The following is a 19474-nucleotide window of genomic DNA, read 5'->3' as shown; positions in this document are numbered from 1 at the left end:
ACACCGCTCATGCCGCTTACACACACACACACACGCCGCTTATGCCGCTTACACACACACACACGCTGCTTATGCCGCTTACACACACACACACACACGGCGCTAATGTCGCTTACACACACACACACGGTGCTTATGTCGCTTACACACACACACACGGCGCTTATGTCGCTTACACACACACATGGCGCTTATGTCGCTTACACACACACACGCCGCTTGTGCCGCTTACACACACGCCGCTTGTGCCGCTTACACACACGCCGCTTATGCCGCTTACACACACACACACACGCCGCTTATGCCGCTTACACACACACACACACGCCACTTATGTCGCTTACACACACACACACACGCCGCTTATGCCGCTTACACACACACACACACGTGCCACTTATGCCGCTTACACACACACACGTGCCGCTTACACACACACACGTGCCGCTTATGCCGCTTACACACACACACACACGGCGCTTACACACACACACGTGCCACTCATGCCGCTTACACACACACACGTGCCGCTTACACACACACACGTGCCGCTTATGCCGCTTACACACACACACACACACGTGCCGCTCATGCCGCTTACACACACACACACACGTGCCGCTCATGCCGCTTACACACACACACACACGCCGCTTATGTCGCTTACACACACACACACGCCGCTTACACACACACACACGGCGCTTATGTCGCTTACACACACACTCCGCTTATGCCGCTTACACACACACACACACGCCGCTTACACACACACACACGGCGCTTATGTCGCTTACACACACACGCCGCTTATGCCGCTTACACACACACACGTGCCGCTTATGCCGCTTACACACACACACGTGCCGCTTGTGCCGCTTACACACACGCCGCTTATGCCGCTTACACACACACACGCCGCTTATGCCGCTTACACACACACACACACGGCGCTTATGTCGCTTACACACACACACACGCCGCTTATGTCGCTTACACACACACACGCCGCTTACACACACACACACACACACGCCGCTTATGCCGCTTACACACACACACACGGCGCTTATGTCGCTTACACACACACATGCCGCTTATGTCGCTTACACACACACACACACATGCCGCTTACACACACACACACACGCGCGCCGCTTATGCCGCTTACACACACACACACACACACACACACACACACGCGCGCCGCTTATGCCGCTTACACACACACACACGGCGCTTATGTCGCTTACACACACACACACGGCGCTTATGTCGCTTACACACACACACGCGTGCCGCTTATGCCGCTTACACACACACACGTGCCGCTTATGCCGCTTACACACACACACGTGCCGCTTACACACACACACGTGCCGCTTACACACACACACGTGCCGCTTATGCCGCTTACACACACACACACGTGCCGCTTATGCCGCTTACACACACACCACTTATGTCGCTTACACACACACGTTGCTTACACACACACACACACGCGCCGCTTATGCCGCTTACACACACACACACGCCGCTTACACAAACACGCCACTTATGCCGCTTACACACAGATGCCGTTTTCACACACATGCCTTACACACACTTACCAGTTACACATGCACTTGTCAGTGTCCCCTACGGCTAGCAGAATTTGGCCCTGTAAGTTCGCAAACTGCGCTGATGCCCACAAACTCATCCTTTTTACTCGATCTTTTTTCTGGAAACTGGCAGCCCCCCCCCCTCCTCATGTGCTGTCAGGCTACATCAAGCCCCTCGACGCTTTCCTCTAAGCGTCTGGGCTGATTTTTGCATAGCTCTTTACATACTCGGCACTTTGTGTTCTGCCTGTGCTTTATGCAGTGAAAGCCAGTCTGCCTCTAGTACAACTCGGTCTCCAGCATCCTGTGCTCCATGGAGGGCGATAGGCTCTTTGGGAAATGTGTTCAGTGACAAATCAGTGCCTCCCCCTCTGGCCTGTAAGGGGCTTCCGAAACGGCAACGCCCAGTGCTCAGTGCGCACGCACAAAGACTGGAGGCTGACAATGCTTGTGCACAAGAAGCATCCCACGCTGGAATCGTGCTCACCTCATCCTCTCCACTGCTTATGCAAATGAACGCTGAACACAATGGTGTCGTTTCTGATGTGGTTTGTACTGGCCCTGTGTGGAGTCCAGGTTTAACTCACTCTGATCTGCCAAACATGCCTCTGTGATTGTCTGCAATTGCAGATGGTCTGTTTCATATTTATGTAAATTTTCTCAGTGTTAATTCTCTTAAGGGCTTAAGGTGACTTAAGCACACATTCAGTGCATTTTATGGAATCAGCCGTTTCGCTCCTCTAAGTGTAATGCAGTGTGTTGTATTTATGAATGAACTGGAGATCCTGAACTGACTGCCCTGCCTCTCTACTGCCCCCTGCAGGACTTCGACCATCACTGCCCCTGGGTAAACAACTGCATCGGGAGGCGGAACTACCGCTACTTCTTCCTGTTCCTGCTGTCGCTCAGCGTGCACATGGTGGGCGTCTTCTCCTTCGGCCTGCTCTTCGTGCTTTACCACATGGACCGCCTAGGTGCCCTCCACACCACTGTCACGTATCCTCCAGAAACTGCACCCCCCACCGCAGGCCGAACTCCTCATTAATTAGGCCTGTTAAAAATACCACTGTCTGAGCTCTCAGCACCTATTAATAGCATTAATAGCAACTTAAATCCCTGAGTCTTACTTGCTTGTGCCACACAGAGCTGTAAAAATGAGCTCTTAAGTTTATTACATACATTTGCTTTAATTCTGTCAATTGAAAACCGAGTGTTAATTTACTAAGTAATGATTCTCCTTATCGGTCTTCATCAGGCCCCTGACTTACCCGTAACCTTTCATTTAGCCTCTGTCAATACCCTCCATGCTGCCTGCTGTTCTGGAACCGATATAACCAGTAGAGTTTGCATGGTGGTAACCTTTGGCAGTGTTGACCCACATGTGTGTTGGCTTTGAGTGTCCCTGTTGTACCTGCACTTGGCCTCATGGTGGCAGTAGAGGTCGGTGTGAGTCTGGCACTTACCAGTTCCAGCTCCTTGACGCTGCTGCCTCAGTCTGGTGGTGATGTGTGTAGCTGGTCTCTTCTTCATCCCGGTCATGGGGCTCACAGGTTTCCACATGGTCCTGGTGGCCAGGGGCCGCACTACCAACGAGCAGGTGAGCCCGGCCCCCTTTGCACAGAAATCTTCAGTTTGCTCCTCTTGCCTGCCCCCTACGGGCAATTCTGGTTTATGTTCACCCAAAGTCCTGGCTGTGTTCTGTGTAACACGGTTTCTGCCACACGCCTTTTCCCAGGTGACCGGAAAGTTCCGTGGAGGAGTAAACCCTTTCACCCGCGGGTGCTGTGGCAATGTGGAGTACGTCCTGTGCAGCCCGCTGGCTCCCAGGTAAGGACGGCACACCCCCCCCACCCCATTTTAACTGTACTGGAACAAAAATATTGAAAAGGAGCCTTAAAATCAGAACAGAACAGGCACCACAGGATTGTAAGGGTGGGGGCTGAGGCAGACCTCTGTGGGGCGGACTGACCCTGTCCCTCCACGATGTGTGGTGCAGACTGACCCCATTCCTTCTCTGCGGTGCGGTGCAGACTGACCCCGTCCCGTCTCGCTGTGAGGACTGACCACCCTGGAGCTCTCTGCTCCACAGCACACCTGTTGCTGTCTGTCTGGCAGCTTTCATGCTTATGGCAATTTTAAGGCCGCTTGTGTGGGTGTGCGATTCTCCCCCAGGCCCCTGAAATCAGAGCTGATTGTTTCTCCAACAGGCAGCAGCAAACTAAATCAGTACCTCAATCCCCCTTTCCACCCCGTAACAGGTACATAGTGGACCCCAGTAAGAAGGCACTGGTCTCCATCCAGCCACCCTTCCTTCGGCCCATCCTCTCCGACCGGCATGTCACTGTCAAGATAAATGACAACGGCATCCACAGCAGTATCCTGCGCTCCAAGGTCAGGGTGCTGTGCCTGCACTCCCTCTCTCTTCCTGTCTGCATGTGCTCTCTCTTTTCTTTCTGTTTCTGCCTTCTCTCTCTCTGACTGCACAATGTCTCTCTCTCTCTCTCTCTCTGCCTGTGCTATCTCTCTCTCTCTCTGCCTGTGCTATCTCTCTCTCTCTCTGAATGTGCTATCTCTCTCTGACTGTGCTATCTCTCTCTCTCTCTCTCTGACTGTGCTATCTCTCTCTCTCTCTCTCGCTAACTGCGCTATCTCTTTCTCTGCCTGCGCTCTATCTCTGCATGGCAGTGACTGTTATGATAACTCTGTGCCTTTGCACTCTCTCTCTCTCTCTTCCCACGCTCGCTCTCTTTTGTGCTCTCTCTCTCTCTCTCTCTCTCTCTCTCTCTCTGCATGACAGTGAGTGCTATAACTCTGTGCCTACAGATGACTATGTTTCATAAACACGGAGCAGTGAAGATGATCTGAGCAGGGTCTATCAGTGACAGACCGCAGCCTCGTTCCTGTAACCCCAGCGTTTGACGCAGTTAGGGCCCAGCCATGATTTCGTTTGTTCCCTGTGTGTTTCAGTCCAAGGGCAGCCTGGATATGCTGAACGACAAGCCGCTGGAGACGGGCCCGCCTCTGCCCCCTAAAGCCGACAAATACCGGGAGCTGAAGAGCCATCTGACCTCCAGTGAAGGTCAGGACCCCCACTGCCCCCATTGAGCCCTCCACTCACTATAAAGGCTGGTAACACGAGGAAGCCCTATGCATTATATGTAATACACCTTGGCTCAGGATAGCTTTCCTCAAGCCTGGTCCATTTAGGGTGGATCCATACTCTGCTATAATTCACCCCCCCAGCAGGAGTATAAAAGGCGCTTAGCTACAGGTACCTGTGGAATCTGTCGGCCCTTTCAATTTAGCTTCCATTGGGAGTCTAACCTGGCCAGGCGCTGGAATACCTGTATGAGTGGTGAGCTCACCAGTCCGGTACACATGAATTATATTTGGCTGTAACACCATGTAGACCAGCGGTGGCCAGTCTTATCCGCAAAGGGCCGGTGTGTGTGCAGATTTTAGAGGAGCCAGTCAGTCCTCTAATTAGTAATATAAATTGGTAATATAATTAGGGAGCTGCAGCGAAAACCCGCACAAACAGCAGCCCTTTGCGGATGAGATTGGCCACCCCTGATGTAGACCCTCTGATAAATGAACAGAGTAAAATTACTCCTGTGCCCCCCATTGAGGGCTTTTTGGACTCTGCTCCAGTCCGATTTCCCAATCCTTTCAATCGCTGACAGAATCTGCCTGCTGAGGCTGTCCAGCTGCAGTTTCTATTTTGGGCTTCCAGTGCCCCCTGGTGGTCGTATTCCGCGATGATAAACGTCAGGCTGATCTCTCTCTCTCTCTCTCTCTCTCTCTCTCTTTTGCCCTTTCTCCTGCAGTACTTGCTGACTTCCAAGGCTATTTGTTCCTCTGTTATAGGACACGGGTCATACATGTGCATCCATTTGTTACAGGGTCACTTTCAACGTACCTTGTCAGCAGTGAATCATCAGTAGTTAGTTTGCTAACAGGAGGTCTGGTTTAATATTTATAATTTGGTGGAATTTGACCTAATATTAATTTTAATAATATAGGCTGAGAAAGCCAGATTTGAAATAAAACAATGCCTATATATTCATGCTAAAGTCCTTTGATTACTCATCATCAGATTGCAAATATCACAATAAATGTCACTTCCTGTTTTAATTAAGATTAACTATATTGATCTCAAGGGGATTTTCTGGTGTGTACAGCAGCAAGAACATGATGCACAGAGGAACATGCATATAATGCCAATCAAACAAGGAGCCAAAGCAGTACATGTAGTGCAAATGTCTAAATGTGGGATTTGAAGGTGGCCCTCTGTGATGTCATCGCCCTGGGTATCATGTGATCCTTCCATCTCTGTCTCCCACTACAGACGGCTCCCTCTCCAGCAAGCCCCTCCACCCGTCCACTCCAGCCATGTACAAGTACCGGCCCTCCTTCGGCACAATCCCCAAGGTGCACTATCACACGGGTGGTGAGAAGGTCAGTGTTTGGCCGAGTATGTGACTGAGTATGTTTGCCTTTTATACTGTATGTCGTTGCTGTGGTATCTTCTTGATAGGCTGGCAGAATGTTAGCAGACACTTAAATCTATATCGTAAATTTCAGAGCTGTATCAATACTGCAGTTTATTGATATATCGCGATTCAGTTTGTCACAGTTTTTCATCAATATTTTGGACTTCTTATTCAATTTATTTATTTGTTGCAGTACTGTTTAACACCAGCAGAGTCAAATGTAATGCTTTTACATTTGCTGATTTAAAAAATGCTCTCACTGTATAGCCATGCTAAGTGCAGTGTAATGCAAAAAAAAGTCAAATGTACCTCTGCAAGTCAAATGTTTCATTCTATGTTTTTTTCCTCTCATTTGATGTTCTAAAAACAGAAATGTGCACTATATTTCTGATTTATTTTGATATATATTTTTGATACACAGTGATCCCCGCCTATCGCGGAAGTTACGTTCCAGACCCATCAGCCATAGGTGGAAATCCGCGATATAGACAGACCATATAAATAAACGTTTATTTGTAGTTTAAGCCTTTGAATACCCCTCCCGCACGCTTTAAACACGTGTAAACTTATTAAAACACACGTTGTAAACACATATGATATATGTATGTCGGGCTAAGGATATGAGTAACATATTATTATTATTATTATTATTATTAATAATAATAATAATAATGGTAATATGTAATGTATATGTGTATCTCTCTCTCTCTCTCTCTCTCTCTGTATATGTAATGGAATATGTAAAAATAAAAACTTTTTAAGTTCAATATGGGTTCACAAAAAGTTTCTTCACAACAATCGGACCACAAGCAAGGTATGCGATACGCAGAGAACTGCGATGCATCAGGGAAAAATCTGAGATATAGCGGGGGTGCGATAGCTGAACCTTGATATAGCGGGGGATCACTGTATTAAGAAATGCATAATTTATGCAACCGGTAGATGAAGAGTAAAACAACCATCAGGATGCAGTGGTAACACTGTGATGCATTGAATCATGACACTAATATCGTGATGCATATTGTGTCGTGGGCTATCGGGCAGTACCCAGCCCTCCTGAATATGTACACAGATCTGTTGAGATGGCTGTGTACTTCTCCTCTGCAGATCTCCATGCAGGATGAGCGTGGCCCCGGATCCATCGCGGAGGAGAGCAGCCGTGCACCCGATTACCGCTCTGAGCCCAACCTGGAGCTGCCCGAGTGCTCAAACCCCTCGCTGCACCGCAGCTTCCGGTCCTCCCCGCTGCAGCTGGACTCGCTGAGTCTGAAGCAGGCGTACCAGCGCAGGGACGAAGCACGCCTCTGTGGCCTGGAGCCCGAGATGGTGGCCAGCATGGCCGACGCCCCCTGCAGGCCCGTCTTCTCCTCCAACACTCTGTCTAATCGCAATGGCAGCCTGTCCTACGACAGCCTGCTGGGGCCCGGCGTGGCCCTGTCCGCCGGCGAGTGCCTGAGCCGGGCCACCCGCTCGCCCTACCTGCCCGCCAGAGCCCCACCGCCCGCCTACAGCCCTGCTGCCGCCCGCCACTCGCCGCCACCCAGGGACCCGTCACCGGTGCGCTACGACAACCTCTCCAAGACCATCATGGCCTCCATCCAGGAGCGCAAGGAGCTGGAAGAGCGGGAGAAGCTACTGCAGCCGCGCGGGCGATCCCAGACGCCAGCCGGCTACCCCGTGGATGCCGACGCACGGGACAGCCCTGGGGGTCGTAGTTTACCACCGGCTGGCTGCTACCACGAGGGCCTGGGCTCTCGTGGCCTCACGCCGCCCGCGTACGGCTCCAGGGACAGCCTGGTGGGTGGGGCCACGGCCTACGCGGGCAGGGCGGCCGGGCTGCGCGGCTCAGTCACATCGCTGCCACGGGCCCCCAGGACTGCCGACGGCAGCATGGTCTTGCAGGGCCAGCCCGGTGAGCCCCCCTACCGGTCCCCAGGGCACCAACCCCACCGCTCCCCCGCTGCCCTGCCCCGGTCCCCTCCCTACACCCGGCACAGCCCCCTCCCCATCATCAGCGCCTTGGAGCGGACAGACTCGCCTCCTCTGTGCCCCAGGTACAAATCCTAACATGCCTAATTCATTACCCGGGGGGGGGGGGGGGTAGGCGTGGACAATGCCCCCCCCCCCCCCCCCATTGGACAGGTGCCCCCTGTGTTTCTTTCTATGCATTTTTTTTAAAATGTTGTTTACTTTTTAATATTTTCTCAAAGGCAGCGTGTTTTGTGTTTTTACGTTTCCAGCTAATAAAAAGCTCCCTGTCACTTGCATGTTTTCACTGTTTCTGCCATTTCTGTCTGTGAAGAAGTGCCAGTTAGATACTGTCCCCTGTTTCCCCACTCAGGTTCTGTAAGTTCACATCATGCACGTGTTTCTCTCTGAATAAGTTACCTGCTCTGGTAAACCTACATGCACCTCATGGCTGTCTCTTCGTGACTGTCACCTCATGGCTGTCTCTTCGTGACTGTCACCTCATGGCTGTCTCTTCGTGACTGTCACCTCATGGCTGTCTCTTCGTGACTGTCACCTCATGGCTATCGCTTCGTGACTGTCACCTCATGGCTGTCTCTTCATGACTGTCACCTCATGGCTATTGCTTCGTGACTGTCACCTCATGGCTGTCTCTTCGTGACTGTCACCTCATGGCTATCGCTTCGTGACTGTCACCTCATGGTTGTCTCTTCGTGACTGTCACCTCGTGACTGTCACCTCGTGACTGTCACCTCGTGACTGTCACCTCGAGACTGTCTCCTCGTGACTGTCTCCTCGTGACTGTCTCTTCGTGACTGTCTCTTCGTGACTGTCTCCTCGTGGTTGTCACCTCGTGACTGTCACCTCGTGACTGTCACCTCGTGGTTGTCACCTCGTGGCTGTCACCTCGTGGCTGTCACCTCGTGACTGTCACCTCGTGACTGTCTCTTTGTGACTGTCACCTCGTGACTGTCTCTGTGACTGTCTCTTCGTGACTGTCACCTCATGGCTGTCTCTTCGTGACTGTCACCTCATGGCTATCGCTTCGTGACTGTCACCTCGTGGCTGTCTCTTCGTGACTGTCACCTCGTGGCTGTCTCTTAGTGACTGTCACCTCGTGGCTATCGCTTCGTGACTGTCACCTCGTGGCTGTCTCTTCGTGACTGTCACCTCGTGGCTGTCTCTTAGTGACTGTCACCTCGTGGCTATCGCTTCGTGACTGTCACCTCATGGCTGTCTCTTCGTGACTGTCACCTCATGGCTGTCTCTTCGTGACTTCTTGACACTTTCTGTGCCACCCGTCTTTAAGACAGCTTGTGGGAGACACTGAGCCAGCTGAGTGCCGCTGGTCAGGCTCCAGAAACTTCTATGTACAGCACCCACCTGTGCCACTTAAATTACCGAAATCTTGTGCGTGCGTGCGCGCTTGTGTGCTTGTGTGCGTGTATGTGAGCGTGTGTGCGTTGTCGCCTCTGTGCCAGTGAATGTTGGCCCCATCCAGCATTTTGTAAAATCAATCCCATTTATCTTCCCTTCTTTCCTCTTTCTCTCCCCATCCAGAGAGGAGATCCATGGGAAAATGGCTTATGGTAAAATTAACGGGCAGCCCAAAGACCAGTCACGCCTGGGGCCCACTGCCATTGGCCAAGGTGTTCCCCTTAGTCCCGGCCGGCATGCTAATGTCAAAAAGGTGTCTGGCGTTGGCGGGACCACCTACGAGATCTCCGTGTGAAAGCGGGACTCCAAGCCAACCAAAGCTGCCACTGTCACAGCAGCTAACGCCACCGTGCTACAGAGAAAGGGCTCTTTTACTTTCTCTTGCTTATGTAAGACTGTCGACCAAGTGGCCACGAGCGGCCTTATCTTCCAGAACATTCTGTTAGCCCAGGCAACTTCGACTCTCTCTCCCTGACACTGGCTTGCGAGTTGTCTGACCATCTCGCCCCGTGTCCGGCCGTCTTTCCTCTGCTCTCGCTCCACTTGTCCTCCTGGTTCATGTCTCATTGCCCGATGGCCGTCTCGGATGCGTGTGACGGGGCAGCTAGTTGGACGTGATCGCTCTTGATGCTCTGACTCGCCTAGTCACTTTGCCATGTCTTTGATGTCTGGTACTCGCTTCCTTCAGTCTTCATACAGTAACGTCAGCACATCACATACAGTAAGAGGGTGACGTCAGACCTCTGAGTCCTGAGATCCATCTGGAAAAAGCACAGGAAGGCCAATATCCATTCATGATCCCTCATTTCTGTGGTAACATAAGTCATCTGCCTTTTTGGGACATCCAACAGAACCCAAGACAAATGCACACAGAAATCTGTTATCGTCATGGATCTCGCTGCTCTGGACCATGAAAGTGCTCGAAGGTGTCTGCATCTATGCCTGAATGTCTGTGTGGTTTTTATTTACCGTTTTTATTCTTGGGAGATTAAGTTGATTAGCTTGCGGGTACCAGCTTGGAAACAGGTGTAGTTTGTGGTTAAAGTCTAAATGAACAGTCCAGCAAATGGCTGTTTGTGGTGAGTATTATTGTTTAAAGGGGCATATACACAGTCCAGGAGCAGAATGCTTTTAAAGTCGTGTCATTTGGCTGTTTTCAAGCTGTTCCCCTGGATCATCCGGCCCTTCGATAAGAATGTCTACAGTCAGTGTTCCTCTTATGTTTTTGTTCCTCTTTTGCCGCCCCCCCCCCCCCCTTGCGCATGCATACATTTGCTGTCACCCATGTTGCCATGTCTGCCGTGTCTCTTGGTGCTTGAGCACAGGACTCGAACCCTCTGCCAGTGTCCAGTCAGCTGTCAAGGTCCCGAAGCTCATTCCTCTAGGAGCATCACCGCCCTGCTCGATTCTCAGCCAGACTCCGCAGGGAATTCATTAGCGATGTGGTTTTGCAGGAAGTCTCTGTAAAAGATGGGTGCCATGCAGGCCATTTACCGGAGTCGCTCATTAAGAAACGGACTTTGTGATTAAGAAACAAAACACACCGTCCACAGCCATGTGAATAACAGAAATACAGAGGTCATTTTTTCCATTTTATTTTGTTCTTTTTGAAATTTTTATACCCACTGTTTCAATAGTTTGATACATTATGATTTTTATACAGAAAATTCTGTCAGGGAGTTTCTCTTTGTCTCTTGGTAATTTGTAATTTAAATATATTAAATTATTATTATTATTATTATTATTATTATTATTCTCCATGGTAAGGGATGGGGATTGGGGAAATACTTTTATTTATTGTTTTCTCATTCCAGTATTTTGCGGTGTGGAATAAAATGCTGAGGAACATGATTATAAGACCTATTTTTTTTCCCAAATCTGCCCCTGGGACCCACTGGCCAGCACAGCTAATTTAACTAACTACTTGCTCATCAAGCTAATTAATCAGGACCTTCTCTAATTGAATGAGTTGTGCTGGTTACAGGACCGGATATGGTTATATAAGCCAGCTAACCCAAGGCATGTGGAGCAGTGAAACAGTGTGTTATGGGTAAAAGACACGCCCGTGCTCACCGCAGCTGTCTGGTACAGCACGTACCATATACTGCAACGTGGAAACTACATTGATCCTTAATGTCTTTTATTTTTTATTATTTTTTTGTTGAAGGGTATATATAGTTTATTAAGGTACATTTGTTTTTTTCATTTTAAATCACTGATTAAATGTAGATTTGAAATTTTCCACCTGTTTGGTTTTGTTTCTCCTGTCAGTGTGTGTTTGGTGATGGTGAAATGTCGAGTTAAACACTTCCACCAAATTGGCACTAATGATATAAACTTGAGACTGGAAATCCATGAGGGGGACATTTTTGCTGTTATTTACTGTATTTCTGATTAATTGGAGGCAGTGCTCATCTCCCATGGCGTCGCCACCAGCCGCAATCTGCCCGAGGTACCAGCTGTTACAGACATGGGCTTTTGGCTGCACGCTGTGTGCCGTGATGCAGGCGGACAGCAGAGTCCTGTGCAAACACACACTCTCTCTCTCCCTCTCACACACACACACATGCACACTCTGTGGGTCCCTCTTTAGTAAAACTAAGATTTTATTTGAGATCAGTGTGTCTACATTTATATATTCTATATGTTAAATGCACTGTGTGCTCAATTTGATAGTGATTTTCTTAGAAATATGAAGCAAAAAATTAAAATGATTACTTGCCTTAGTAATTACGTATAAGGGAACCTTAGTTGACTAATCATTCCTGCTCATTAAACTGGTGTTGAGCAAATAATTGCCACACTGTATGAGTCTGAAAACTGACACTTACTAGCACACAAAGCATTTTTTTTTAACTTAAAGACAGTTTATTAGCTATTGTCAGCTTTTAAAAAAATGTTGAACTGGGAGACCTCAAAGGTTACTTTTGTTGGTTCCACAATTACAATGGCAAAGTCTTGCATGGTAACTAAGAAGCCACTTTCTGTAAATTTTCCTCAACTCCATGAAGCTCATCCATGTGCCTCATTTACCGGCAGAATACAGAGGACACCAGCTGATACTCCAAGCCTTTATTTTATTCAGTATCACAGTGAACACACCACTAGGGGGAGCAGTGGGTAAGTACACTTCTATATAAAAGCTTCCTGCTCTGTATGTGAGGATGTTGCATATTCCTGTTTGACCTCAGCCTGAATTCACTGACATTTAAATTTTTTAGTTTCAACTCCCAATTTTGCATCTTCTGGCTGATGTTTCTTATTTAAATAAGTTGTCTGAGGGACATCGATATAGATTAACATCACGCTAGAGATCACATTCATGATCGAAAGGTTATTAATCCATCAACAGGCATGTCTTTAACACAATTTTTCTGCAGCTTTGATATCCATATTAAAGCTTTTAGGTTAAAAAAAAGAGCTTAAATAGCTATTTATAGATATCAGGCAATATCAAGTTTACTTTTTGAAATGACTCCAGTAAGGATGTAGTGGAGGTTAGAGTTAATGAAAACCTGGAGAGATATTTAAAATCTGCTGGTGTTTAACATTAATTCTATTCTTAATGCAATGGTACTGAAATAACCTTAAAAATTCTCTAGCATATATGTTATACACACACAATATATATATATATCACTTCCCCATCTTTAACTGGGCTCATTTTAGACACTTTACTGATAGAGAGTCTGCCTCCACCCAGCCCCTTCCTCTTCTGTGAATAACAAACATCAGAGGTTTACTGTGACACCACAAACAAGGCAATAATCAGTAAGGAGGTCAAACTGCATCACTTCAAAGAAGGTACACAAGGGAAGCGGTAGGTGAGCCCAGTCTCTCAGCAAAGTAAAATAAAAGGTACGCAGTGAATGAATGCAGGGAAACGCATGCAATCAATCACAAGGTCAAGTCATAACAAGTCATCTTTATTTCTGCTTTGGTGGAATCTAAGTCTATCATAAAATAAAAACAAAGAACACAACCACTTGGTAGTAGAGTTCCACAGATGGCCACCATGGTCTCACACACTCCTGCTGTGCATTTCACATTCCCTCCGGCAACTCAAAACCGCTTCAGAACCGAGCAGGCAAACTGGGCCTCGCCACAGGCGAATGGCCTACAGGACTCTTACAAGACTATCAGAACTCAAGCCTGCACAGTAGCCCTTCCACCTGTCCGGAAAGGCCTCCACACATTTCCTCTCTCCATTTAAATCATTCAACAAAAAAGACAAACCGCAACTGAAAAGCAATGCCCAATGTGGGAGTCATCCACATCAAGCCTCATATCACAGTACAATGTCAAAGATGCCTTGGGTTACAGATCATCATCCACTATAAAGGGGAAGAGAGATTTTAAAAAAATAAAATAAAAAGTACATTTTCATGAATAAGGAATGGTTACTTTAAGTTTTGCCAAGATCATGACCTTAGGTGGCAAAGAAACAAAAACCCTTCAATAAACAAAATGCGAGTGTCCAGATACAGTTTATTTAGTCCATTGTAGAAAAAAGGGAAATGACAAGTTGAAGACCGTAGGACTGTGAGCGTCAGCTTCACTTCTCCTCTGCGGTGTCTGCCTCCTTCTTCTCCCCAGATCCCTGCTTCTCAGCAGGTTCGCTCTGGTCTTTCACGGACAGCTCCTCCAGCTTCTCGGTCACCTTGTCCGCAGCGTGGGTGCTGCCTATGAGGAGAGCAGCATTGGTTGACCAGTGTGACCTCACACCTCAGGTCAGATACACGCCGGCACTGCAAGAACCTCTCTGCCTGAGCTCAAGTTCACTCAGCGAGATGGGCGTGCGCTGCCTCTTATGTCGTCATATAAGCAGCGCATGATAAAAGCCCAATGGTGTGACCTCTTCACACGAGGCCGCACGTTTTGAATGTTTACATGTTCCAGAACATACAGACACTTGCCTACAATGAAGCCAGCGTTCATGACGCTCTGTGTTGATCTAGCAGACACAAAAGCACCGGGCTGTAGGAGGCAGCGAGGGGCAGAGTGAGTCTGCATGGGCCGGACAGCCTTTCTGTAACATCTCCTTACCTGAACCTTCTAAAGTCTTCCTGACCTCCTCTTTGCATTCGTCAAACTTCGCTTTAAATTTCTGCGCATCTGAAACAGAGAGCATGTTGGTTCAGATGTGGGCGGGGGGGGGGGATTTGCTGCCAGCACAGCGAGTGGCGGGGCACTGCGTCGGGGAGCACTCACTCTCGGCGTTCAGGAAGCGGATGGCCAGCAGCTCCGGTTTTGGGTGCTCGTCAGCGAAGTCCGCGTGCGTGTTCCACACCCACGCCCGGTCGCTGCCCGCGTTTGGCTTCAGATCCATCAAGGGAACGACTGGAGGAACGCAATTAATTCAACTCATCTTCATTATCATTGTATAAAATTTACAATGCCACAACAAGTGTTCAATGAAAGCTACATTTGTGTAAACTGTGCAGGACAGTGTGAGAGGGGGCAGACAATGTAATACAATGAAAAAATTCAGACTGAAGTACCCAGTGAGGGAGAGAAAAGTAAAGAATGTAAAGATAGACAGGGGATTTCCTGAAGAGGGCTTTCTATAGAGATCAACGCAAACAGATCATCTAAACAACATGGTGGATGTCCTAATTTTACACATACACACAGCAATCAGCCTGTAGCGACCTAGCGTGCCGGCTGGGGCCTCTCGCCCTGGACTCACTATTGTGGTTGGCGCAGATCTTCAGGGTGCGGTCCCTCCGCATCAGCAGCCGGATGGAACCCTTCTCCTTGTGCCGGAGCAGCTTGACGTCACCGGTGCCCCGCTCCTTCCACTCCGGCGGGTCGTTCTCTGAGGCGAAGCGGTACAGTTTGGCCCGCCTGAGAAAACACACAGGTCCATGCAACACGTGCTCAGCTGCTGGAATACAGCACAATGCATCAGCAAGATAAAATGGTGACAATGTACAGAGCTCAACCAATAATAGTAAGACTTCTATGCACTGTGAAACAATATTTTTTACAGGTATAATACCACAAAAGTATTTTACAATAAACACAGGTCCAAGTCCCCAGGACAACATAAGCAACATGGTTAGGTTTCGTAACAGTGGGCTGTAATACCACACTGCCATTGGCCCACTCACATTTTGAAGAGCTCCTCTTCATCTTCCTCTAATGTTTTGACATCCTGCTCTGGAAGTGACACAATAGGCTCGAAGTGGGGGTCATGGTTCGACTCATCTGTAGCAGTCTCATGCTCCTCTTGTGTCTCCTGTCAGAAAGCATACAACTTCAGTCACGTTACAGATAAATCTGTTATGTGCAAGGAAGCAGGTAGCATCATGTAAAAGGTCGATTTGTGACCCACTGCTGTGCCCTAGAATAGAATACATAAACTGGATGGCTTACGCAAAATATCTCAATTTAGGTAAGAAAATATCATTTTCAACAGAAGCATCAGTCAGGTAACTTCAAATTAGTTGAGACCTACAGAAATCCAATCCCTGGCCTGTTTTTAATTTAGCCCAATCACGAAGCCATGGGAGATGCTGAACTTCAATGGATCGTGATCGGGCTGCTGGTCTCTCGTACGAGAGCCGCCGTGCAGATGCACCCCACACCCCGCTGACGTATTGCTGGGCGCCGGTCCGGTTCTGCCTCAGTCCGGTTTAGCATGACTGTCGTATCCCACAAACCAGTTTATTCATTCAAAGCATACTACTGCGTTTTAAGTCTCCGCAATTCTGTAACCACATCCAGCACCTCAAATAACGCTTAAAATCGCAGTGCTGGCTTTTATAAACGCGGCATTATGGTGCCTGAAGAGGAGTTTCTCGCTGTTTACAAATGGAGGGCGGGCTTGTACGATATGCAGCACCGGCCTAAGAGGACACTGGGCTTGGGGACCCGCGCAAACTCTCTGCAATCTTCTGCTTTACATATTATATGTATTTATACATAAACACGATTAAAGTTGAGTTTTATTAACATACACAATTATTTCCGGTTAATTTCAAAAACTTGGCGCGGGTTTCGAACGAGCGGCTTGTAGAAACGTGAGCGATGCGGCCTAGTCACTTTAGCCTAGCCTAACATGCTAACAGCACTGTGTGTTAACCTCGGCACTTCAGCTTCGTCACTTTAGCCTAGCCTAGCACGACACCAGCACCGTGTGGGCACAACGGCACTGCAGCCTCGCCACTTTAGCCTAGCCTAGCATGATAGCAGCATCGCGAGGAAACCTCGGCGCTGCAGCATCGTCGCTTTAGCCTGACCGGCTAACAGCAACGCATGGAGACCTTCTCTGTGTGGCCTTGTGACAAAACCTAGCTGGCCGGCGGATGTGAGCTTGGTCTACCGGCTTAACCAGGCTTTAAGAGCCAGCTTCAATAAAAAAATAACTTTCAATATTATTCCCCATTACCACTGAGCAGCGTCACGTTCTTAGATCTACGTATGAAACTTTCCGATATCTGGGCAAAGCAGCAGCGCAGTTCCATTAAAACAATAATCGGGAAACAGGCGGGATCGGCGCTAATCCCACTTCGAGAGAGATAACCGTGCGCATCCGGCTCATGCCCGCCGCCAAACGAGGCGTTTTGGAGCGAAATTTACCCGGGTAAAAACACTTGTAATGAGCCGCAGAGCTACGCCCGTGGCGCCATACATCAGCGTGCTAAAGCTACCCACACAGGATGCTCCTAATGATGCTGGGGCGCAAAATCACAACTTTTAAAAAATCTTTCCACGTTTTAACTTCACGGACATTTAAATTATCGTTTGATCCAACGTGTTTGTACCCCAGTCTTCCCCTGACCAGAACACAACAGCAGCGGCGGCGCCAAACAGCCGGCCCATCGCCCGGGTTCCATCCATCTCCATCACTCCTACAGTAACCGGTGAGGTGAGGAAAGAACCCAAAATATGTCTGAAATCCCGCACGGGGCCCCGAAATGACAGCCTTCGGGCACCGCGGGGCTTCGGTGCTGGCTGGCGATGCAGTCTTACCTTGGTGTCTGCCATGCTAACGTTAGATGCTGTCGGATTGCGCTTGCTGTCTACCGGTGTGCCTCCCTCTCTTTCTCTCTCTCCTGTCCCGTCCCGTCCCGTCCTCCCCTTCCTTAACCCTGCGAGCCCCCTGTTCTCCGCCGTCAGTCCGCCCGCCTCCCGCCTCCTGCCGCCCGGGGCGCCGTTCAAATGTCCTCATTCACGGAAAATCGCTTATTACGTATAGTTTTGCATTTATGTTTCCATAGTACAGCGGATGTTTTTTTGTCTCTTATGCATTAATACCTGGAGTGTGTTTTTATTGTTGCTGAAGCAAATTATGATTTAAATGTGCTTCTCTCAGATATTGGTTATTATTAATCAATATTAATATTGTGCTCTTGCATCTGGGAGTATTTTTAGAATGTGGTGATCAGTGATCATTGTTGACACACCACAGCACACTGTGCACAACAATGAAATGTGTCCTCTGCATTTAACCCATATGTGACATCGTGGTAAACTTGAAACTATTGAAAATTTTAATTTGGTTTTGGAAAGAGTCTTTTTCTTATCAATTATGAAGGAATTTCACAATATCTTTAGCCGGGGGTTGACAGGGTATCTGTTGTCATTATTCTTTAATGAAAATTTAGTCTGTCGGAGAGTTAGCGAAGATATCGTTCTACTAGTTTTCTTGTGTTCAGACTATTTGCTTTGCAGTCTTTTCCCACAAAAAACCTTTAAAATATTCTGGGAATTATAAATAAAATGTAGTAAACCCTCCTGAATATTAGGTGTATATTTTGGCGAAAACTATATTGCAGAGAAAATAATTTATATATGAATTTCTTATATGTAAAAATATATTTTAGAAAACTCATGTCTTTCAAGTATTGTCACAGGTCCGCAATAATGAAATGGTTACTTTTTACATTAACGTGTTAATGTCTCTCTGTATCCAAAATATAAATATACTTTTATTCAAAATGCTGCCATTGTTTTCCCGTCGTTCTTAGCGCCCTGTGTTCACGTGGTTTCCCCGTCGCTTGTACGCGATTTACAGCCCAGTCCCAGTACATCACGTCCCAGCTGTGTGACAAAATCATAGCTGCGATCTAGCAATCGGTTTCATTTGGCGAACGTCTGCGAATTCGGCAGCTTCTATGACGTTTGTCTTTTTAAAAATCGCGCTCTGATCTTTGTTTCACGATTAACAGTAGGCTTTTATTAGACCTTGTTTCTTGCACAGTCTGGAGCAGCCGCAGTTTTATTTCACTGCGGGTGATTATTCCATGCTGGTCTATGTTGTTCATTTTCAGCAGGGATATGGCTTATGCACTGAGAAAAAAAGTATTTAAAAAATAGTTTTCTGGGGAGGTGGGGCAGTTCTCTGGGTTGGGAATCGGAATGTTGCTAGTTCAAATCCCATGGTCTGCAGAGTGATGTCACCATTGGGTCATTGAGCAAGACCCTTATCTCCAATTGCTCCAGGGACTGGCAGACCCTAGTATCTCTTTTACGGCAGTTTCATGAGGTGGCCTCCTGAGATGCTTTTCCAGCTGTCCTGAAAGAGGTCCCCCATATTTGGAGGACACTTATAGCCGCTTTGCCTTCACTCTCTGGTCAAACTCCTCCCAAACTATCTCTACTGTGTTTAGGTCAGTTGGCCGGGTCATGTGATGTGACAACATCACTCTCCTTTATAGACAGCATTACAATGTGTGTGTGTGTGTGTGTACATACATACTTACATACATATACACTCACCTAAAGGATTATTAGGAACACCTGTTCAATTTCTCATTAATGCAATTATCTAATCATCTTAAACTTCAGCTGGTACAAAATGCGGCAGCCAGAGTTCTCACAAACACTAAAACATTTGATCACATCACACCAGTCTTATCCTCCCTTCATTGGTTACCAGTTAAGTCTTGGATTGACTATAAAATACTGCTGTTAACCTATAAAGCACTGAATGGCCTTGCACCAGACTACCTTAATAATCTGCTG

At 48.0% G+C, this 19474-nt stretch overlaps 2 protein-coding genes across 5 annotated transcripts in view; one reads left to right on the top strand and one right to left on the bottom strand.

Annotated features, from left to right (window-relative positions):
* Window positions 1–11743, top strand: part of zdhhc8b (zDHHC palmitoyltransferase 8b) — a 49078-nt gene extending 37335 nt beyond the window's left edge. For all 4 annotated transcript variants that reach the window (XM_023812379.2, XM_072708987.1, XM_023812378.2 and 1 more), the window contains exons 4-11: window positions 2428–2600; window positions 3099–3201; window positions 3340–3431; window positions 3863–3995; window positions 4572–4683; window positions 5953–6062; window positions 7205–8151; window positions 9626–11743. In XM_023812379.2, coding sequence (XP_023668147.1) covers window positions 2428–2600; window positions 3099–3201; window positions 3340–3431; window positions 3863–3995; window positions 4572–4683; window positions 5953–6062; window positions 7205–8151; window positions 9626–9797 — 1842 coding nt within the window. In that variant the 3' untranslated portion in view covers window positions 9798–11743. The remainder of the gene's footprint in view (window positions 1–2427; window positions 2601–3098; window positions 3202–3339; window positions 3432–3862; window positions 3996–4571; window positions 4684–5952; window positions 6063–7204; window positions 8152–9625) is intronic.
* Window positions 11744–13407: 1664 nt separating this feature from the next.
* On the bottom strand, window positions 13408–17641 carry ranbp1 (RAN binding protein 1). Its single transcript, XM_023812377.2, has 6 exons — window positions 17480–17641; window positions 15616–15743; window positions 15192–15349; window positions 14714–14842; window positions 14549–14617; window positions 13408–14185 (listed from the first exon to the last, which is right to left on the bottom strand). Exons 1-6 carry the CDS (start codon window positions 17492–17494, stop codon window positions 14058–14060), a joined length of 627 nt encoding a protein of 208 aa, XP_023668145.2. The 5' UTR covers window positions 17495–17641; the 3' UTR covers window positions 13408–14057.
* Window positions 17642–19474: the final 1833 nt, after the last annotated feature.

Source organism: Paramormyrops kingsleyae, chromosome 2 (assembly GCF_048594095.1).
Source record: "Paramormyrops kingsleyae isolate MSU_618 chromosome 2, PKINGS_0.4, whole genome shotgun sequence".
NCBI lineage: Eukaryota > Metazoa > Chordata > Actinopteri > Osteoglossiformes > Mormyridae > Paramormyrops > Paramormyrops kingsleyae.
This window is presented reverse-complemented; position numbering and strand designations above follow the sequence as displayed.

What these genes read in the sequence shown, in the direction of transcription:
- ranbp1 (XM_023812377.2), bottom strand. An exon ending in CCGCTTCCTGAACGCCGAGA is followed by an intron (nt 14,618 to 14,713) that starts GTGAGTGCTCCC and finishes TCTCTGTTTCAG; the next exon opens with ATGCGCAGAAATTTAAAGCG. An exon ending in GAAGACTTTAGAAGGTTCAG is followed by an intron (nt 14,186 to 14,548) that starts GTAAGGAGATGT and finishes CTCTCCTCATAG; the next exon opens with GCAGCACCCACGCTGCGGAC.